Below are 23,967 nucleotides of genomic sequence, written 5' to 3'. Positions count from 1 at the left end.
AGCCGTGAGTTAGGCTGTCGTCACTGCCAAGAACCCACTTTGAGCTTCATAACGGCTCCTCAGAAACCTATAGGTGACGTCACGGAGACTGCATCCATATTTTATACAGTCTATGAACACACTAGATTATCGGACTGTTGTGACTCAAGACAGTATGGCAAGCCATTGTCTACATAAAAGAAGAAAAAAAAATATATATATTATTTTTTATTATTTAAAAAGTAACTTTTGTGCACATGGTAATAGCTTAACTGTTCTCAAAGACATTTCTTTCCACATATTACTTCGCAAGACAATTTTGACAATCATAAGAAACAGTTGGAAGTAAGTGTATTGCACCGTTCTTTAATTGTAGCTGATACTTGTCCTGAATTGTCCTGAATTGTCCTGAATTGTCCTGACTAAAACGTCTCAACTAGGTAAACGCTGCCCACTGGGCACTCCAAGCGAGCCATGTGATGCAGGTCTGATTTTAACCTCCTGGCTGGTTCGTTGCCCTGCAGAAGGTGGTGGTGGTGCCCAGCCAGGTGCCTGTGAATCCTGGACCAGTGTGGAAGCACGATGTGGAGCAGAATGAAAGCCTTGTGTCGGGACTGTTTGGTTTCTAAACATTCTGCTGGAAGCTGCACACACACTTTTTCCCCACCTTTTGATGCCTGTTTTAGGCTTACACAGACATAGATGTGTGCGTGTGTGTGTGTTTTTTATGCATGCTTGGCTGACAGATATACATCTCTCTGAGCTGCGCAGTGTGTCCCAGACAGGCCACAGTACCAGCTCCAGGCTGCCAAATCTAACACTTGAATAACGACCTTACCTTTGCAGTATTACAGTATGTTTTATTCCCCTTTAAGTCTCCCTCTAGCTCTGGCACTCTCTTTCAGTGCACTTCTATCACCCAGGGGCAGTTCAGGAACATTTCCCAGTGTTCATTAGTTCCCTAGTTTTCCTCCCACAGGATATATAGAGATGTACGGTGGTCATGCTGACTGTGTGCGTTTGATTTTTTGGTGTTCTAGTACGTGTCTCTGCTAGCTTGTCTTGGCAACACGACAGTGCCATGAAACCAAAGTCAGACTGCGGGATGGAGTGCATCCATATTGAGCGTACTTGGATCCAGTGTTGGAGGCTCTCTGTTCAGTTTATATGCCGCTTTTATAAAAGGAGAGGGGGGGACAAAATCTCTGTCTTTGTCTCTCCTATCCAGTATGTTTAGGGCTTATTATCATTTAGCTCACTAATTACCTCAATGAACTCATTTCAACATGGGTAATGAGAAAAGACACGCAACTAACAAACACACCCACGCTATGAACACACACAAGCATCCACACACAGTCTTCTGTGAGCCTAACGAGTGGTGATTAGTGGGTCTCAGCTAGGCGTGGTTAGGCTGTGTAACATCATTCTGCACTGTGGACTCTGCTAATTCACTTCTCTTTATCTAATTACCCAGGGTGCGCACAAACACACACACACACACACACATGCACCAATACACTGCACACACGCACACACACACACACACACACACACACACACAGGCGCCACCTGCATATATTTTTCCTGCAGATATGCAAAATGACCTCATTATTCCTGAGGTATCCATTTATATATTTATATTTGTATCTGTTAATAAACAGCCCATTGTCCTCAGGTTACTGAGGCTGGTGGGTACAGCCAAGAATATGGCTTATTACTGTTCCTCTAGAGACACACGGTGTAAAAACATCTTTTCTCCACATCCTTGCCTGATGTTGCTCGCTGTCATGAACAGATGCCTGCATATGGAAATTGTCTTAAAAATAGGCCTTAATTTATAATATGTTTTTCCCTGGAATGTCACGGGGGCCATAGCTCGCCAGACCTTCATAGATCAATATTGTAAAGAGCGATATATTGTTAGGAGGGATCATTGTGCTGTTGCTGTGATATATTTTTTAATCCATGGATGACATGTACAAGTGATGCTGTCATTGATTTGAAATAGGGCTGTCAGTCGATTAAATTGTTTAATTGCATGATTGTCTGTAGTTAATCGCAATTAATTCCAAATTAATCGCACATTTTTTATCTGTTCAAAATGTACCTTAAAGGGTGATTTGTGAATTATTTAATACTCTTATCAGCATGGGAGTGGGCAAATATGCTTGCTTTATGCAAATGTATGTATATATTTATTATTGGAAATCAATTAACAACACAGAATAATTACAAATATTGTCCAGAAACCCTCACAGGTACTGCATTTAGCATAAAAAATATGCTCAAATTATAACATGGCAAACTGAAGCCCAACAGGCAACAACAGCTGTCAGTGTGTCAGTGTGCTGACTTGACTTTGACTTGCCCCAAACTTGCATGTGATTATCATAAAGTGGGCATGTCTGTAAAGGGGAGACTCGTGGGTACCCATAGAACCCATTTTCATTCACATCTTATATCTGGAGGTTAGAGGTCAAAGGACCCCTTTGAAAATGGCCATGCCAGTTTTTCCTCGCCAAAATTTAGCGTACATTTGGAGCGTTATTTAGCCTCCTTTGCGACAAGCTAGTATGACATGGTTGGTACCAATTGGTTCCTTAGGTTTTCTACGTTCATATGATACTAGGATCTTCACTCTCGCTTTAAAACTGAGCCCGCTTCAACCTAAAAATTGCAAGTTGTGTTAATGCGTTAAAGAAATTAGTGGCATTAAAACGAATATGCATTAACGCCTTATCGCGTTAATTTTGACCCTAGTTTGAATATTTAGGCTGCTGTGGATGTGTGACCGTGAATGGTCCTGTCTGCTGCAACTGTCCTTTTATAATGTAGACCAAGGGCTAGGCTATATGGTCAAAATCTTCTATCCCGATATAGGTAACTTCATATTGCGATAACGATATGTATATACATATCATGATATGGCATGTTTTCTGGTAATTCAACAAATACATAGTCTATATGAAATAACCACATGGTAAAAGGCTATTTTTGTATACTCCTGTGTGTATTTTGTCATTGTTATTTTGTCATTTTACTAAGTGCAAAATTGCTTTAGTGCAAAATGAACATAAGAGTTTCAAGTGAAATTAGAGAGAAAAATATTAAGAAATATTTCCATATATGTTCACATTTGTTATTTACTTTGAACTGAGTGGTAATGTAAATATGTGATGTAAAAATGATGAAAAAAAATGCAATCTTCAAATGATATATCAGCTTTCCTGAGAAATTTAGGTCAGTGTGTGCTCGTTATTATCAATTTAGATGACATAACTGTGTATTTTGATATCTCCATAAGTGATTTCATCACAATACAATTCCATTGAAAGACAAAAAATTATCATATTGAATTATCACCCAGCCCTACATTTAATTAAACGCAACATCTGTATTACATTTTAGACAAGGTGGCAATGCGAAAGAGACTCAATTTAGTTTTTCTTTTGCTGCATACAGTACACCCTTTTTTTCCTGCAGACCCAAACAATGCTTTTAGTCTTTTGGACCCAGAATACAGCTGGTTTTCTATCCTACCAGCTAGTTAATTTCCTTTAATTGCATTCACTGTGCATCCCAGGTGTGATTCAGTCCCGCATTACATGGCTGGAATAAAAATCAGCATGGCTCTGTGAGTGGACTGGTAGAAAGCCCCCCTCCTCTGAAACACATGCTTTCAGGTGAAAATGATGAATCTTATTGTTCATGGTGCTGCGGCTTTCACTAGTGACATTTGTATTTTTCATATTTTCTGTAGTTTAACTGCTGCATGTGATTTTCACTTATTGTGCGTCTCTGTGGATGACGTAAGAATATAACGGGGCTGTCTGGGCTTGGGATTGGAGGCTTTGTGTTTGTGCATGTGTGTGCGTGTGAGAGAGAGAGAGAGAGAGAGTGTGCAGTTATTCCTGGCATAGGGACAGTCTGTGACTCAGAGATAATGGTTCTCTGTAGAGCGTGTGTGCATGTGTGTGTGTTCGTATGTCTTTGAGTGACTATAGCTATACGCTGCTGACGCGTGCGTGTCCGTGTGTGTGTTACGAGTGGACGATGCACACATGCTATTTGCTAGGGACCACTGTCGTACTATTCAATCAATACACCCAGCACACACACACACACACACACACACACACACACACACACCCCTCCGCACCCTAACACCCATGGGAGTTGCCTGCTTTCATTAAGTAGGCCTGCTGCTTCTTTCTGGTGCGGTGTGGTTGGGCTATGTCCAGCTATAGTTTAATGCAGATACACCTGAAAACTGTTTACATGCAAATGTGCGTAGCAATTTCAGGTAGTTTTTAAAAACTTTTCTGTACACATTGGAGATTCAACATTTTTCTGTTTCAACTAAATGAGTATAAAATTGATTTGATTGTGGATCATAAATGCTCCTTGTAAACCAAGATGAACAGTAACTCCTGCGCTGCTGCACTGAGATGTCAATGAAATCACTATTCTGTGCTTTTAAAGATCTCTGACAACAAACATATAAATACAGGTTCATGACAACAGCTGTATTATAACATATGAAATCAGTGATTTCAGACTGAGGCAGCAGCAGGAACGGCTTCTTAACATTACTGCCACAAAGAGCTCCACCGGGTCATGTCTAGAAGGTAACCCGCAAATTGCGAAAACTTGCAGAAACTTGCAAAAACCTTTGTGAGACTCACTGACTGACGACCTATCGACCTACCTATAACCTTAACCGTTCGAGGTCGATGCCTAGCCTTAACCATCTCGTGAGAGTTTGGCAATTCGTGTGTTACCTTCTAGACACGACCACTCGACCGTGTCTGAGCATCATCATGTTGGACGAGCTTCCCCTGTCCATTTTGTAATGAAAAACCTAGTGTCAGGGCTTCATGATATGATCAGCATGCAGTTTTTCCCAAGTATGTTTGGCAACCCATTTAGCATTTTTTTTTTTTTTTATTTAACTGTTTTTTTCATCATTTTCAATACAACTACTATAATCTGAATAGAAACAATACAAGAATTAGACAAGAAATGAGAATTTCATAAATGATATAATCACAAATTAAATTAATAATATATATTTTTTTTAAATAATAAGAGATCCTACCAACAACAAAATAAAAGGAAACATACATAAGGTCACACTGGCCGCAGTCATACATCCAAATACATCAAACAATCAGGTAATCACAGATGGTCCTTTATTATTGAGCATTCACATAGTCCTGGTATTTTCCCCACTTCTGGGCATACTCCTCCACCTGGTTAATGAGACCGAGAGACAATTTCTCATATGCTGCTACAGTCCTCACTGACAGAACCATGCATTCCACTCACGAACTAGGATTTTCTTACCCAGCATAAGATCTGTATGAATCCAATCTGCATCTGATGTGGGGAGATCGTACACTGGTAGGGAATAGCATTTTTATTTAATTTTTTTACTATGGGACTATGGTGCCGTACGGCAGCCCAGCGTGCTGCTGCGCTCCGACACCCCTCATTGGAATGACAGGCTTCTAGTGACACGTTACGCACACACACATGGTTCATTTGCCCGCAGTGATTTTTTTTTTAAGAAATTTTGTAAGCCATTGTTTTACTTCTTCATTTTCGTTTGAACATAAGAAAGAGGAGATAAGTAGCTAACTAGTGTAAAATAACACAACGCCGTGGGTTGTGTTTTCCTCCCGTCCTCCCCAATTTTTTGAGTCAGCAGCTGCCACGCTGGTAAAATCTTATTCTTATTGTTTATTTCATTTCATTGATTCGCACCCCTGCCCTCTCTCTCACAAACACATTGACAATCCCAAAAACCGAATACCTACCCAACGAACGGATATCCGAATAGTCGAATATTCGGGTCACACATAAATATCCCGTGTGAAGACCCATGTGAAAATAGAAACACCACCAACAGTGTTAGCCTCTTTCATCCCTTTATCTTCCTCTGTTCTGACAACCATCTCTCTCTCTCTTTCTCCCACTGCACTGTGATTGAGGGCTGAAGACCAAATAAAAGGATGAGTAGATGAGTAGACAGGGAAAAAAAAACATGCACTCAAAGAGAAAAGGAGGGAGAGATGAGGACGAAGGGGTGCAAGATGGAGAGGTTTCATCTGGCTCCTCCCTCTGTTGCTATGACAGCAGGTTGTGTTGGCATGCACTGGAGTTGGCACTGCCCTCACCTCTGGCATCAGGGCACCCTGGGGAGTGTGTGTGTGTGTGCGTGTGTGTGCACGTTGTGTGTATGTGTATGATTGCTTTTGAAAGACACAAAGGAGATGCTGCACGGAAAAAATATTTCAAGACGCGTACCAATTTGAAGAGCGCAATTATTTTGTGGAAACGTTTGGTTCCAAAAATAAGAGATTTGCGTTATTTTAAAATGTTCTACAAAAAAATGGATTTTACATTTGAATAAAAAGAAATTAGTACTTTTTTCTCAGTGTATTTTATCATAAGCCACTCTTGAAATAATTTAAGTTTTGCATTGTGTGTTACAACACAACTGCACATATTTACATTCCAGCATGCACATATATGTGTGTTTGTGCATGCATGTGTGTGCAAATTCGGTTACGTATCATGCCTCTGGTGTGAGCGCATCTGTGGGTGTTTGTATACATACCTGTGTGTGTGTGTGTGTGTGTGTGTGTGTGTGTGTGTGTGTGTATATATGTGTATGTGTTTGTGTGAGTGTGCACAATGACCAGCATGCACGTGTGTGTGCGTGTGTGTTTTGTCAGCCAAGGGGCCACTTTCTCTCCCTGGCCAGACGGCGCTCTCACCACTGGACAGATGGCCAACACCCACCCTCTCTTCTTCACCATCCCTTCATCTATATCCCTCCTTCTATCCCTCCATCACTGTCTTCCTCTCCTGCAGCCCCCCACACCTCCAAACACCTCATCACCTCAATCCCTCGTTCCCCACCTCCCAGCATCCCTCCATCCCTTTCTCCCATCACACCTCTCCCATAATAAATCAGGGATGGAGCCTGTGTGTGCACCTTGTGCTCTAATCTGTCTCACATTCACTTGCAAACACTCTTTCTCTCTTAAACTTGTTGACGAAGCCAGTGGTTCTCAACCTTTTTGAGTCGTGACCCCCCCTGAATAATCAGGTTGGTGTTTGCGACCCCCCAAGTTTAGTTTAGTTTTGTTAAGCTTGAAGAGATAGCACCTAGGTGTTGCCCAATGTGCTCCAGGCACTGTGGATTTCTGATGTGTTCCGTGACATTTTTTCTCCCCGACCATCGGAAATCCCCCGTCAGAAATTCATGTAAACGCACACTTTGACTCTCACAAACACACTCAATAAAAGCTATTCTGAGGCAAATTATATCATCGGTACACGCGATGTAATGTAAAAAATCATTCCCCAGTCTAAAATACTATTAGACAGTTATTTTATTATGCTTCCGCACCGACAGCTGAGGGTGGAGGCATTATGTTTTCGGGTTGTCAGTCTGTAAGTATGTCCATCTGGTCCATTCTTGTGAACGGGAAATCCCAGGAACACCTGGCGGGAATTTCTTCAAATTTGGCACAAACGTCCACCTTGACTCAAAGATCAACTGATCAGAATTTGGTGGTCAAAGGTCAAGGTCACTGTGACCTTATGTCCGTCCCATTCTTGTGAAAGTGATATCTCAGGAACGCCTTAGGAAAATTTCTATAAATTTGGCACAAATGTCGACTTGGACTCAAAGATGAACTGATTAGGTTTTGGTGGTCAAAGGTCAAGGTCACTGTGACCTCCCAATACCCGTTTTTGGCCATAAATCAAGAATTCATGTCTCAATTATGACAATTTCACACAAATGTCTAACAGGATAACATGGTGAAGTGATGACATTTTAGACAGACATGGATGGAAACTGCAACTTGCCTGATTGTGGGTGACATACATCCATGAGGTGGTATCTCTAGTTTTTAATGTCATTTCAGGGCCCGACCCCCAGTTTGTGGACCACTAGACTAAGCTACTGGTACTGTTTTGACTTTTGTTTTATTGGGCCTGAAATGATCTCATGGAAAACCAGTGGAATGGTTTGTAATTGTACCTGTTCAGGTATGATGATGCTGAGCTGACAACCAGGTTTTTGTGTCACAATTTTTCTAATAACAAAGTCAAATAGAAAAAGTGCAAAGAATAGCACATCATACTGTAGGGAACAAATGCATTTTCTGCCACTTACACTCATAAAATGATGTTGGAAGCTCTTAGGGCTGGACCGAATGCTTCAAAGCTTCTACCGTTGCCAGTGTAATTGATCCCCAAATCAGTATTTGAATCCTTTATTTTAATTATGAATTATTATTAGTTATTGTCAGACAGATATTGCTGTTTGTTATGTGAAGAGGTGTGTGTGTGTGTGTGTGTGTGTGTGTGTACAGTAGTGTGGTAGCGGCACTGTCCCAGACACTGAAACGGGGGAGATGGAGACAAACAGACAGAAGAACATGTCAGCCTGCTGCGCCGCGCTGAAAGACTTTGAATACTTTTGAATATTTCTCACCGAAGCTTTGAAGCTGGTATTCGGGACAGCCCTAGAAGCTTCCATTGGACAAATCTGAATCAGAGCTTAAAGGGATCGTTTTGGATCTTTTGAAGTGGGGTTCTATGAGGTACTTAACCATGATGGCAGTCGGCAGCAAAAACAGATTTTAGTCACCTAAAAGAATGGTACACTTACCTTTAGTGTCTAAAATACGTTTTGCTGCCGGCCCCGAGCACAGCCGGACATTGCTTTGGTTCCGCGCGGTAACTCCTGTCTGTTTCTACAAACTCGGTGCTCGCCATCTGCCATCTACTGTAGGTAATACACTGACTATGCATAAGTACCTCATACAACCCCACTTCAAAACACCCAAACTATCCCTTTAATCATTTTTGACCCACAACTGCACTCACTAAAGGAAGTTCATTTTTCATTTCATTTTGTTGTATCAAATTGCTTAATTGTTGTAGAACATTCACACTTTTTTTTTTTTTTATCTTTTGCCACTTTTTTACTGGGATTTTGTTCTCAATGCTCCTCATTATTCAAAATACTTACAATGTTTGACTGGTTGGGTTTTGTTAATTGGTACATTGGGCTGTATGCACTATATTGGGTTATTCTCTGGGTGTTTCTGTTAAATAATCTGAGACAGAAGCCAGTGAGGCCATTTTTCAAGCATCTTCCCTCAGACTCCTATCCTCTCCTCTCCTCTCCTCTCCAGCCAGTGTCTTCAGTGTCAGTCCTATTGGATCCTCAGCGTTTATAATGTGATAATAAGGTGTGAAAATGGAGACACAATGGAGCAGTGAGGATTGGGCCTTCCACTGGTCCCCTCTCACACTCTGCCTGTCTGCTACCAGGACACACACGTTCACACACACTCCGTCACATACTGGAGCGACAACAACACACACACACTCAGTACAATTAAGTCCAGCTGCACATATCATTGGTAAAATATAGCAGAGACCAAGAAAATAACATTTTGTGCAAGTAAAAACATGCCTAATCCAAAATAACAGCGCAAAAATTAACTAGATAAAAGAAACAAATTCACATTAGATGGAGGGAGGACAATGAATATGTCAATGAGATCTTTGAAACTCGCAGCTGGTAGCAAACAACAAGCATATATAAGCTTTTCAACTCATGGTCATGTGTTTTGTGTGTGTCCTCAGAAGTCCCGGCATCTGACAGAGAGACAGAGCGCAAAGAAGGTCACGGGGCGGGCGCTGAGGATGGAGAACAAGACGAGCACGACGACCGCGATGACAGAGATCACGATGATGACCTCGATGACGAGTCCATCTTCACCTGTGACAACTGTCAACATGACTTTGACTGTCTGGCTGAGCTCACTGAACACAGAACCAACCACTGCCCAGCAGGTAAGATTGTTCATGTGGATATTGTGATGTACAGTGTGTGTTCATTCCGACTGACCAGCCTAACGTCACACTCACAGTTTATGAAGTTTCTCACAAAGCCACAGAAACGGAGCAGCTAAATGTCCAACATTGACATATGTCATAGATACATAGCACACGCTTAAGAGTCCTGTATTCCTCATTGGGTATGTCACTACTATAGTCATGGTCAGGGATTAGTGATAGAAACCTTTGATTGAGATACAGTAGTTGACAAGAGAAAAATAAAAGCAAGAGGAAGAGGAAAACCACTGGAAACCGAAAGAAGGAAAGAGAAATTAGCCTGGCACTGTCACCTGTAGTAGTTTAGAATTTCACAACAGTACAACATTTTCCATTTTCTTAATGGTTAAATCTGTCATTCCCTTACCCGAGGACATTTTCAGAATTCTCAGAAAACTAAACTTGAGTTCTTTAATAAAAAACTTTAATCATTAGTACTTGTGTCCAGCTACAGTAAATGGTTGGAGTTTTATTTTTGTGTTTGATTCCTATTTGAGGAATAATATACATCAGACCGGCAATACGTCATCCAGAGTAGACTCTCTTAACCACGCTCCCTTTTGGGGGAAAACAATCTCACGTTCCTTATAGACGCAAACAGAATAAACGGAAGAATTTGAAATATGCATATCGCAAAGTCTTTATTAGACATGTGGATAAAACAAACGATTCTTTAACAAGAGATAAATCCATACGACCTTGTCAAAATTACAATCCCAACAAATGTCAAATTCCATTGAAGTCTATAGGATCTTTGGTCTTCTATCCCCAAAATGGGGCGCGGCCTTGACTTTTTGTGAAGTACCTGTATGTGCCATTCTGATGTACTGTATATGTTATCACATAGTTTACACAAATTTACGACCAATTAAATGTGGTACTGAAGTGATTTTTTATTTGGTGTATATTTGCGCTTCATGTGACTAGGTGCTGTGGTTTTAGACCAGGGTGGAACAGATAAAACAGTTTAAAGTTGCAGGGTTGTGATAAGGCCGTCAGACATTACCAGTCTTATGGGTCTGTGGGTGACTCAGGCTCTCCCCTGTTTCTCAATACCTATAGCTATTGGATTCAGTTATATCCATGTGTCCCACAGGGACAGACTTGTGCATGTACACGCACACACACACACACACACACACACACACACACACACACACACAAAAGCCGTTATTAGTACTGGTGTAATTAATGGAGGGGCTGAAAGGAACGCGGCGGGGGCATCTGGTTCCTACAGATTAATCCAAACGCTCGCTTAACAAGCCAACACACACACACACACACACACACACACACATACACACACTTTCTTGCTACTGCAAAGCAGTCTGCCTCTTAGCGTGTGAGAGAGTGTGTGTTTACTTTTGATAGGGGGATGAAGAAATCGGGAGAAGGGGGATGGAGGGCTTTGTTTAAACTGGTAAAGATAGTGTTTCCAGAGAGAAAGAAAGACCCCTGACTCAGCAACCTCTCATTCACCCGCTGGCTTGACACCCAATCCCACCAGAGTCATTGGTCTTTCGTCTCCCATACAGTCTTAGAGAGATGCTTGGAGAGGCAGTACACATCTTAAACATTCAGGATCTATTGGTGGTCTATTATATTATATGGAATTCACAGGAGTTATTGGGAACACCTGTAAATAACCTTAAGACAAACAGTGATAATACTACAGAACTGCCCGCAAAAGAGAACTCTGAGGCTCAATATGAGTGTTTTACCCTTCTTTCAGATATATTACTTTAGACTTGTCCCATTTAAAGGGATAGTTTGAGTGTTTTGAAGTGGGGTTGTATGAGGTACTTATCTGTAGTCAGTGTATTACCTACAGTAGATGGCAGTCGGCATGCCCCCACTTTGGAGAAGCGGGCAGGAGTTACCGTACATTTTAGCCACCTAAAAAAATCTATATCAATTAAAGTGTATGCTATATTTACACAGCTATACAGTCTACTGTAAGTTTCCATTATTTATGCTCTCGCCTAAGCAACCAGACTCCATTGAAAGAAAACAGTAATTTTTACTTTGCAGGACACTTGAGTTACATTTTTTGTGCGTTTACATTTTTTTCTTACCTTTTCTTTCCCTCTCTGACCCCTGACACACACACACAAACACACAGAGTCATTTACGTCTACATGCCGTGTCACATTCAGACACACACGTAGCACACACAGAGAGCATCACACCGCCAAAAGCGCGGGTCTGCTGTCAGAGCGCTGGATGTGGCCTGTGATTTCAGCACAGGAGTCTGGGGAGGGCTACATGTTGCTGAGCGAGAAAGCAGAGGGAGGGTGAGAGGCAGCGCAGAAGAAAGAAATGAAATGAAATGATAAAACATGCTTTTCCCTGGAGAATGAGTAGTTGAGATTGCACAGTAATCCCCCAGCTCAGCGGGACGCGTGTGTGCACTTGCATGCAGGGGTTTGTTGTGTATGTTCATCCGTGTGTTGGTGCGTGTTGTTGTGTATACGGTTGTACATGTCTGATGTGTATGCCGGAGAGTGTATGAAGTTAGTGGTGGGACCACAGCTTTCTGATTATTATTGAGGAGAAGGCTAAATTAAAACACATGGACTATAGAATCCTTTTAAGTTCTCTGGTAGAGACCCCTGGGAGCCAGTTTAGTAGAAGGGCATGGGACGCACACACACAAACACAAAAAAAACACACAGCCTACTGGGGATAAACACACGCCACGCTGGATCTGCATGAGAGAGTTAATGTGTTCATGTATTTTGTAGTTTGATGGTGTATGTGTTTGTCCCTGAGCAGAAACCAAACAACTCCTACATCAGCCATCTTGGTTGGGGGTGACAGACGGGAGCCATCTTGCCAGATGTAGCTAGTTATGATGTAGTATGACCAAAATACACATAGAAGTTGAACCCAAACCACAATTATTCCCAGTTTGTCATCAGCACAAACCATTGCTGGGCATATACTGATTTGAACCCAGAGCAACTTAACGTTAACATAGAGGCATAGAAATAGAATGGGAGTAGAACGACATTCCCATTCAAATCAACGTATAGCAGGATGGTCAGAGCGGCGGACGTTCTTATGTGTACCGTTGCAGTTGCGACCGTTGTAGCGGGATAACTTCCATACATCGACATATTACGACAAGTCACGAACTAACTGAGGTGAGGTTTTGCGGTAACGACTAAAATGAGCAGTGGAATAGTCACGAAGCATAGAGAGCCAGAGTAAATAAGTAAAATTTAACTTGATGCTTCATCCACACACTCTTGTCACAGCGCAGGAAAGCACATTGCTATTGCCAGATGAGTGACAACAATCCTTTTGCCTCACTCCCCGCCACTCAGGAGAAGGACAAGCTAACTAGCCAGCCATCCATCTCCAGCCCGATATCTTCCCGCTAAACTACGACCACACTCTCTTGTGTTCTGTTGTCACCATAACAACTAACAACAATCGCCATTTTCTTTTGTACTAGTCAAATTACCAGGGAAAATAGGTAAATGTCCGTTCTACTCCTTTTTTATTTCTATGTGTAGAGGACTTGTAATTGTAGCTTTTTCTTTTTCTTGATTACAAAAACAGTTTTGCGTATTATGTAGACTTGCATTTTTGTGGACTTTGCATTGTGGTCAAGCGTAAATTTAACATGAGGAAGACAAAAGAGGACATAAGGCAACTTGAGGCAACATAAGACGACTACATCACTCGGCTATTATAGTTTTTTGAAATGATTTGTCAGAGCATTTACACTCTATATAGGCATCATAGATAATGTCAGTTTGCAACATTATGTAAATATCCACTGTGAAAGAAAATACAAATGAGCACTTTGAGGATTTTATTTACTTTAATAAACATGTTTTGGGTGGGTGCTACGCTTCTGTGATGCCGCCGTTGGTTGGGACAGCGTTATCAGCTGTAACCGCTGTATGAGAGCAGGCCTTGAGCTAGCCAGTGGGGCACGCTCACATGCATGAACATGCACTAAAAGCACGCATGCACGCACGGCCGGTCTGGCTATGTCAACAAAGCACAGAGAAGTCCGAATTACAACACCCACAGAGGGAGAGCGACTTCATTCTCTGCTCAGGTAGACATTACTCCATTATAGCTTTATATAACAGATAGTTGTATCCTGCTATATTAATGCTCTGGATATCAAATATAGCACTTTTAATCATAACTCCAGACAGACAAAACACAGTATTCATTTGTTGCAGGGAATTCAATGAAATGAAGTTGCATGTGAACGAAGTCCTCCTTTGTGACACAAAAAATGTGCTCATGCAGCACAGCCTGCTGCAATTATACAGACTCTCTGCAACAGGAAATTTGAACCTTTCAGTCTTTAGTGCCATTCTATTAAAGTTTCCTGTAGACATGTTGTCCACTGTCAGCGATATGTGATGTACATCTGTGGGTCCCAGGTGCTGGCTTGAGAACCATGTTAGTTAGCGCTGAATTCTCTGCAGAAAAAGCGCTGGTATCTGTAATGCTAACTATACTGTTGCAGTAAATGGGTCCCAAGTTAGCAGCTAGCTGCGGCTATAACATTGAATGGGTCCCAGGTGCGAGAGTGAAGCACCAAGTAATTCAGTGCCACTCTAGCAGAAGGCCTATAAAGAGGCACCATTAATTTGAGTGGAAATTGGACAAACACACACACACGCACACACACATAGGCGCACACACGGTGGCACAGATCAATGACACATAAATGTGTGTACACCCACTCAAACACGCACATACCCACAGACCCCACACATCTGGTTAATGTAATGCCACATTAATGTGCATGAGCCTGACTGCTCAGCTGGTTGCGTGTGTGATAGAGATTGTGGGCTTCAATTACAATAGCATTGTTATTCCGTTCCACTGCGGCTTTAAGCCAGTGTGACGGCTCTGCTTTTAAATTGTGGATAAGATGCTCAGTATGCGTGGAAACCGGTTTACCTGACACAACAATAAATCCCATGTACTTCAACATACACTCCTTTTATTAGCCTACCGTTTGCATACTGTTTTTTTTGGAATTTATTATTAATCCCTGATGATCTGCCTTAAGTTACTCGACAAAAAATACAAGATTACATTTGAACAAATCATAATAACGTTATAATTGATTATAGATATAGATGTATGTCAATAGGGGCCTGCTACGCCCACTAGTAGGTTTTATCATCTATTCACATGGTAGATCGCCGAAAGAAGGTATAAAAGAACAAAACAGTAACAGACCTCTAGCGACCGTAGTAACTATGACAGGATCAGAAGTGGAAGTGAGGCGCTGTAATATAGACAGTGTGAATCTCCATACGGGGTGGAGGTCGGGGGCGAAGTTCACATCCCGTATAAAACCAAACGTGGAGTTGTCTTTGTTTTTTCACTTTTAAGCCAAAACACAAAGTATTTCCCTAAACTTAACTGTTTTTGTTGCCTAAACCTAAAGAAGTTGTAGTTTTGTTGCCTAAACCTGAAGAATCCTTTTTGTTTGTGTTTCAAAACGTAACGTTTCATTCCGTTTTACGTTAGAACGTGTTGCTTTTAAAGTTTCGCTTTCATTTTTACAACGTAGTAGGCGTAGTAGGCCCCTAATGACACACATCTATGGTGCTTAGAGCACCCGATAATGCTTATGTAATGGACTGATAACAGTTGAATCGGGGGCTGCGGTACTGTAGAAAAATGAGTAGGCCACTGTCACGCTTTCAGAATTTTGTCATCGTATTGGTACCAGTTGGTAGTATTGGTACCAGTTGGTAGTATTGGTACTTGTGACTTCCCTAGCGTGTAGTGCACCACAGTATTTTTCAAAAGAATTGTAAAGTGCAGAATCCGTTGTCTTATCATTTTTGTTTTATTCCACTTTGGTTTAGAGGCTCTGGGCAAACTTACTTTCTTAGTTGTATATAGTGTGTGATATCTATGTGTGATGTGTGTCTACTACTTTTAGTTCACGTGGGTCTATATACTGTGTACAGTATGAGTGAGAGAGAGACAGAGCGAGAGTGTGAGTCGGGGGAGTGTCGATGGGTCTCAGTAGGAGTCAGAATGTGGAGCAGAGGCTCCCTGAGGAGAGGAGGAGCAGGAAAAAAACTCCTACAGATCAAATGGAGAACATTCTCTGGCCCTGCTCTGCCACATGAACACACACACACGCACACACATACACATCCCATGAGGGAATCCCAAAAGCCATCTTACTGGCCACAGCATCCCAAGGTTGGGTCAATGTGATGTGTTTGGAGCTTTAAACACACTCACGAGGTGTTTTAAAGCTGCTATGGATGCCCTTGTGTTTGTGCAGCCGCTGTCCATTTACTAGTTATATATAAAAGCTGAAGCACGCACGCAACATGTCAACAGTGTCCACACACTCATGCTAGGTGTGAGTGAGAAGGAGACAAAAGGTCGAGAGATTGTTAAAGATACGGCAAAAAACACTTGAGGGGGAAGAGGAAGTGATGAGAAGGTAGGCAGCGAGTAAACGAGGGAGCTGTCAGTCAAGGCAGGGGGGCGGAAACTGCCGCTGTCAGTGACAAATAGCGAGTCATTAACCCAGCTAGTCGCTTCTTAGACGGTGCGATGGTGTGGGTGGAAAACGGTGTGTGTGTGTGTGTGTCTGTGTGCAAGGAGAGAGCCGGATACTGTGCATATTCTTTTCCGAAGGTATTTGTGAGGTCTCTGTTAATTGAGCACATACAGCTGCACTCTCGTCTATTCTCTTTCCTCTCTCAGTGGGGGGGAGGAGAGATTACCAGGGAGCCCTGTCTAGCTGGGAGGGAGGCAGGGATGGAGGGAGGGAGGAGACGTAGAAGGAAACAAGGGAAGAAAAGAAGAGGAGTAACTAGGGATGTGATGAAGACAGGTGAAGAAGAGGAGGAGGAGGAGGAGGAGGGCTGGGAAGTGGAGGTAAAACTTTAAAATGTGCAGAGAGGAAAGTGAAAGACGAAGTGGAAAAGGAAGAAAAGCACGGAGCACACGGGGAGGAGAGCGCGTCTGTTAGTGCAGGGGGCCCTTGGGTGACTGGTTTGCCTCCCACGGGACATCTCCCCACTGCTAAGCTCTTACCGTCTGTCGCAACCCGCTGTCACACACACACACACACACACACACACACACCCTCTCGAGCACAGAGAAACACACACCACACACACACCTCGCTGCGTCTGTCGTCAGTATAGCAGCTGAGTCCTGTGAGGCCAAGACTCTTATTAAAACCACAGATCACTTTCTACAAGAGAGGAAGGAGAGGTAGGAGGGGTGTAATCTGAAACAAAATTACAGACAGCCTCCTGCACTCTGGCCTGACACTGACTCTGTGTGTGTGTGTGTGTGTGTGTGTGGGTGTGTGTGTGTTTCTAGTTCGGTAGCTGTTGTTGATTGACAAAATAAATATCATTCTCTTAGTCGTCGCCTTTACGGTCACTCCTTTTTTTTGCTCCCTTGGCTTCCATCCTCTGTCTTTTTCCCCTCTCCCTCCCTTTTGCCCTCTTCATCACCATGTGCCCCCTCTTCCCTCCTTCTACCCCCCTTCCCCACTGCCTCCCCCCCGCCCCCTCCTTCCCTCTGTGTCTCTGTACCCGGGGGTGGCCCGAAGATTCCTGTGCTAAGCCCTTGGCATACATACAAGTGCACAGCGCGCACACAGACACAGCTGGCTGCCGCTCAGGTTTTCCAGGGAGAGAGCAGGAGCCCGGCACCAGAGGAGAGGGGGGTTGGAGAGCAGTAGAAGAAAAAAGAAGGGAGGGAGGGGGGGGTTACAACATGCAGAGAAAGGAGGGAGAGATGGAGGGATGGCAGGGAGGGGGTGAGACGGAGAAGGGTTGTTGTGAAGTCATTTTTCATCACAGGGTTCATTTTTCACCGCAGAGTTCTCCCACTCTCTACATCGCTCTATTTCTCTTTATCTGTCCTCTCCTCCTCCCGTTCCCCTCCCTTGATCCCGCTTTGTCTCTCTTTATCTTCCCTTTTTTCCTGTCGTCCTTTCTCTCTCTCTCTCCCACCTCTTCCCCAACACCTCTCTCTATATCTTCCACTCTCCGTCTCTCGCCTAAACTCTTCCCATCCTCTCTCTCCGTCTCCATCTCTCTCTCTCTTTCAGCCTAGTTTCTCCTTTATGAAATATGGATGGGAGCAGTTTTGGGCGCGCTGAGAGGTTTGCAGTCGGAGGGAGGGAGGGATGGAACTTGGGAACTGGCAAGGGAAGGAGGGAGGGGAGGGGGAGACAGAAAGAGAGAGAGAGAGAGAGAGGGGAGAGGAAGGAGGGAGCTCGTGTCTCAGCAGACGTGCCTTGTGCATGCACCTAAACACCTCACTGAGCAATCTGTCAACATGTCAGCAACACATGTTTGGTAAAAAAGAGAGAGAGAGAGAGCGGTTGGAAGGAGAGGGTAAAAAAAAAAAACCTCTCTCCTCCTCCAGTGGGAGTAATGGCTCCCACCAGGGCTCTGGAAATGCTTTGAATTCAGCAGATTTCTATTGCGGGGTCCTCCCCCGGGGGCGTCTTTTTACAATGCCTGCATCTCAGAAATTTGAGCCCGAGGACCCCTGGGGGCGTCCTTTCATAATGCCTGAAAATGTAGGGTTATATTGTGTGCTCTTCCCCATGGGGCTTTTATTAATACCTGTATTCACTGCCACTGGAAATTACACAGGCGGCGCTGCAGGGGCCCGCGCTCGCTCCAGGAAGGGAGAAAGACTCTGCAGGGACGTTTTCTCTCTTCTTCTCCTCTCTCTTCTCTTCCCTTCTTTTTCCCCCCCTCTTTTCCCCCCTCCTTCTCCTTCCTCCTCCTCCTCCTCCCACTTTGACTCTCTTCCCTTTTTTTTTTTACTTAATGCAAGAGTGAAAAAGAAGAATTTGCCAAAGGACACAAGAAGTGTGTGTGTGTGTGTGTGTGTGTGTGTGTGTGTGTGTGTTGGCACCAGCTAACCCCCTTGTATTCAGCCCAACTTTGCTCAGAGGAAAAGAAACACTCGATTAAAAATGTAACTTCCCTTTTCCCCTCTTCTTTCTCTCCCATCTCTTCCTCTCTCTGTCCTTGTGTGCCTGTGTGTAGATCTTGCGGAGAGTAAATATTTATGTGTGTGTGTGTGTGTGTGTGTGTGTATGAGCGTGCATGTAGACTGAAAAAAGCCTAAATCTATAGTCCAGTACAGTGTGTGTGATTTTGCTTGCTGCGTAAGGCATAGACAGAGACGACTGCTTCCATCTCCGAGCGTTCATTAGAATTCTTCAGCCAAAGGGTTTGCAGCGTCTTTCTGCGTGTCAGTGTGTTTGTGTTTGTGTGTTTATTGATCAAATATTTACACAGTCAGATTATAGAAATATACATTTACATATCTTTGAATAAATATAAATTTGTTTGATCTCCCCCAGTCAGACTGTTTAGATTTCAGATTTCGATGTTGCACTCTGACTGTTTCAGTCACGACTGGATGTTGCGTTCCGTCCGCAACAAGAAGATCCTGTAACTCTGTAGCTGTTTAGATGCACTCATGTTGTGAAACAAGTGACGTGTATCGTACTGTTTGGGTTTAAAGGGTTTTTATAGAACTTTCTCAGTCCAATATAGCTGAAAACATTGCTTTGTTTTACTTAGTTTTATTTTTAACTGTAAATGTAAGTAATGCTCATCTGTCAGAAGCTGTTTTTTTCCCCCATATAATTAGCTAGTCTTTAAGAGGCTGTAGTGGGCTTAAAGCTAGAGTGAAGATACTGTTATAATATGAAACGAGAAAACACAAGTAACCCATTGGTACCAACCATGTCATGCTGGATAAGGCTAAATAAAGCTCCAAAGTTGGGTTCAACTTTGGCGAGGGAAACCTGACATGGCCATTTTCAAAGGGGTCCCTTGACCTCTGACCTACTTGGAATTGCATAAATTGGGTATCACTGTAAAGCTGAGACTCTGGCGGATCCAATGAGCCCAATTGTATTCATGAGTGATGATGTTTGTCCCCATAGTAACCATTTCATATTGTGAGACCATTTTTTTTTTTTAAATTGACCTCACTGTATAAAATTACTTGTGGTGACCTCTAGGATAATCACACCCTCATGAAACTTTACAGCCACAAACTAGAGAGCTAGAGAATTCAGAGGATGGATGGCTTTCCCAGGTAGACTATAATTGGGTTTCTGAGCAGTTTCTAGAACAGAAGTGCTTGCCATCCAATCACTGAAAAATGCAATTCTTGCAAGGACTTGGTGTCTTAATGTGGTATTTTGGAAGGATTATTGATCAATTCGATCAATTCTCAAGTGGTAAAAAAATGGTTAAATTTAGACACATGATATCAACCCCATCTGATTTATGACTATAACAACTTGACACACAGTACTGAAGTGCATCTCAAATTAATCTTCAGGTTCCCAGCTTTCAGATGATGTACACCACTTCTATGTGACATCTACTGCTGACGTGCTATCTGCCCCTAAAGACCCCCTTTACTCCCTAAAAAAGAAAAAAACAGGTCTATGTGGGTCTAATAGGGTTAAAAGAAAAATTAATTAATCATTAAAGTAATTTATTAGGTGAAAATATGAAGCTAATGCTGGTCATGGCTTCTTAAGTATAGAGATACATTATATATACAATAGCCCTCTGACAGAATTTAACTTCCAAACCATGTGTCTATGATATCACTGTAGACTGTTGCCTCTTGCATATACTGCAAAATCGTCAAACCAGTCAGTACACAACCAGATTCCGCAAAATAAATCCCTTTTAAGTTGTAGCTGTAGTGTCAGCTACACTGTTGTACTGGCTAATTGCAGTATCACATGCAGGAACACCCTGTGGTACCCTCCTTGAAATCTGACAGGATCTCATTGAGCTTTCAGACCCAGCACTGTTAATAGCCACCTTTTAAATGCCATCCATTTCTCACTCTGATCATCTTGTCAAAGGATCGACCTCATAGAGTTCACAGGCGTTTTCTCCTCTGGGTGTTTATTTGAGCATCTTGTCACCAACATTGTCAGAGGCACCCGACTGGTTATCTGTTGGATAAACAAACACACAAGTTGAGGGACTCACAAGTTAATGCCGTCCCTCCAGAACAGTTCTTGGGTATCAAGCTGCTTCATGTGTTGACACTAGATATTTTACTAACCTCACTTTGTTTGCATTGATTCAGTGATCCATACTTTGTTGCAGTACTTGAGTATTTTTTGGGACCATCTCTATTTTACTTGAGTTTTTATACTTCTGTCAACTTTCATTTTTACTCCACTACATTTCCTTAATAAAATGTGTACTTTTACTCTAATACATTTCCCCTAAACATCTTTGTTACTTGTCACTATTGCAAGCAAGCGGGTTTAGCAAATCAGTGGTCCTAGCTTGCAAGTTACATCATTCACGTGATGGACAAGTGCACAGAAAGTGCTCTCAAAGTCGTAGTTAAGTTTTAATTTCCGCTGAAGTCCAGGCAGGCTGCATGTCAGATTATGGTATACCATTTTTATGGTTGTGTACATGTTAAGAATAATAAGGGCACAGTCACACATGTGCGAATGTGACTCATCTCATTTTCAAACTGCAAAGATGTGAATTTGCTTCGCAACCGGAAGCAAATGTTTTTTCCCCACATTCGCTTGCGTACAATGGAAGTGAAAGAGGCAAATATTAATTTCACACATTTGTGACCGCCCCATCAATCTCCAAATTCTGACTTGCCTGCTTTCTTTATTAACAGCATTTACTTGTACTTTTACTTTTCAATACTTAAGTATATTTAATATCAGAAAATTTGTTTTGATACTTAAGTACAGAACATATCAGATACTTTAAGACTTTTACTCAAGTAATATTCTAATAGGAGACTTTAACTTCTACTGAAGTCATTTTCTGGTCAGATACATGTACTTTTACTCAAGTGTGGCTTTCAAGTATACTTCATCCACCACTGGATTCATTTTTACTATTTACACTACATCTATCAATGTGTGAAGGTTTCATTTAAACCCAGTAAGCAAACGCAAGTATGTTTAATAGATAATCTTTTTCATTGCACACCAAAATCTCCTGGACCACAACCCCCATAACTGAGTTTTTAGAAATGCTTAATCCCAAATGTTGTGGGTTTTATATGTGTGTTTATGTTAGTTGTGTTTCGGTTTTGGGAATTGGAAATGTGTGCCCTTGTGTATGTATCTATATATAAGTTTTTATGTCTCTATCAGTGCGTGTGTGGACGGGTCAGGATAGAGTTGTCATGGGGCCATGTGGGGGCCTCTTCCGTGTATGTGTGTGTTGGGGGGGGGGGGGGGGTTGTCTGGATAATGAGGAACAGGCCATTCCCTTGGATTCCTGCACCCCTGCCAACAACCAGGACCCCCAGAACCTCTACCCCCCTTTCCTTTTCTTTTTTTCTCCCCCTCCCCTCCCGCTGACACCTGGGACTTCTCTCCTCTTTTTTTTCTTCCCTGTCTCTCCCTCTCTGATTCTTCTTTCTCTCTTCCCAAGTGGAACGTGCGACCTCCCTCCATTTGATACACCTCCCCTCTCTCTCCCTTTCTCCTTTTCTACCGGCTCTTCTTCCATTCTTTGTCCACTTCCTTCTCTCCCGTCCTCCTCTCGCCCACTGGGACCCCAAGCCCTATACCTCCCAGTCTCCTCTCTTCTCCTCTCTCTTTCTCAGAGCGTACAGACCACAATGTCTGCCTCCTTCTCCTCCTCCACCTCCCTCTCCTCCCTCCTCGCTGTCCCTCCCTGCTGAGTTTTCTCAAACTCAAAACTGACCACATCCCTTCCTTTCACCCTCTCTCTCTCTCTCTCTCTCTCTCTCTCTCTGTCTCCCTTCCCCCATCCCCTCCCTCCATTCTCTCCCCATCTTCTCTGTTCCCTGTGGAGCTGGCCCCAAAGCTCTGATCCCTTCCTCCATGCCCCCAAAACTCCCCCACTGTGCCCTCCCAAGACACACATACACACACACACACCCTGTGGCGACTGGCCCCAAAGCAGCCCCTGTTTGTCTCCCTCCCTCTGTTTTTCCACTCTTTCTTTTTCTCCTTCCCCACCTCTGTCTCCCACACCCTGCATGATGCTTTAGATTTGTTATGCACTTCACTTAAGCTGTTTTTCTCAAGTCTGTATTTTGAATGGAGCAATTTATTTCATTGTACATTTGTGCACTGTACCCACCGGGATAAATACTTTCTATATTCATTATGACTTATTGTATGTTACACCATGTGCCCCATTAAGTAGAAATGTGGGTATTTTGTGATAATGGAATGTGTTTATGTTTTTGATTACTGTTGTAGCAATTATTTATTCACACTGCTGCATCCATCCTGTATCCTTTTTTGATTACAATAGAATCTGTGCAACCTGCATCACGACCTAGCATTTTTACCAAATCATGCTGTAAATCTGAGCACCTGAATAGGGACATAAACATTCACTTTAAAGTAATTCCTTTTAGATTGAGCCAGTGTAAAGACACTTATGATTTTTGATTGACGATGAAAGAAGTCAGATTTTTTCCCTCAGACACAATAAATGACAGTTAACCAGGTCACTTTGCATGGTGGCTTTTGAGGGTCAGTGAGAGGTGAAATTTAGTAACAACATTACACATGTCACCCTGAACTAATGTCTCCAAAGGGGTGAGGTGAAAGATATAGTGTTTTTAGTCCAGGTTCTCTTGACTGAATGCCACTTTTCTGTTTCTATGACATTTAGTTATTGATTCAGAATTTGAATCTGTTCAAAATGTACCTTCAAGGGACATTTGTCAAGTATTTAATACTCTTATCAACATGGTATTGGGCAAATATGCTGCTTTATGCAAATGTATGGATATATTTATTATTGGAAATCAATTAACAACACAAAACAATGACACATATTATCAAGAAACCTTCACAGGTACTGCATTTAACATAAAAAAAATGCTCAAATCATAACATGGCAAACTCAAGTCCAACAGGCAACAACAGCTGTCAGTGTGTCAGTGTGCTGACTTGACTATGACTTGCCCCAAACTGCATGTGATTATCATAAAGTAGGCATGTCTGTAAAGGGGAGACTTGTGGGTACCCATAGAACACATTTT

General features: G+C 42.5%; 1 protein-coding gene across 4 annotated transcripts in view; it reads left to right on the top strand.

The window, feature by feature from the left end:
- The window catches only part of znf423 (zinc finger protein 423), a 199,369-nt gene that overhangs the window by 39,756 nt on the left and 135,646 nt on the right, over window positions 1-23,967 (top strand). For all 4 annotated transcript variants that reach the window (XM_037768628.1, XM_037768629.1, XM_037768630.1 and 1 more), the window contains exon 3: window positions 9,661-9,870. In XM_037768628.1, the coding sequence (XP_037624556.1) occupies window positions 9,661-9,870 (210 nt within the window). The remainder of the gene's footprint in view (window positions 1-9,660; window positions 9,871-23,967) is intronic.

The sequence above is a fragment of the Sebastes umbrosus genome, chromosome 4, assembly GCF_015220745.1.
Source record: "Sebastes umbrosus isolate fSebUmb1 chromosome 4, fSebUmb1.pri, whole genome shotgun sequence".
Taxonomy (NCBI): domain Eukaryota; kingdom Metazoa; phylum Chordata; class Actinopteri; order Perciformes; family Sebastidae; genus Sebastes; species Sebastes umbrosus.
Note: the sequence above shows the minus strand (reverse complement) of the source record. Positions and strands in the feature narration are given on the sequence as shown.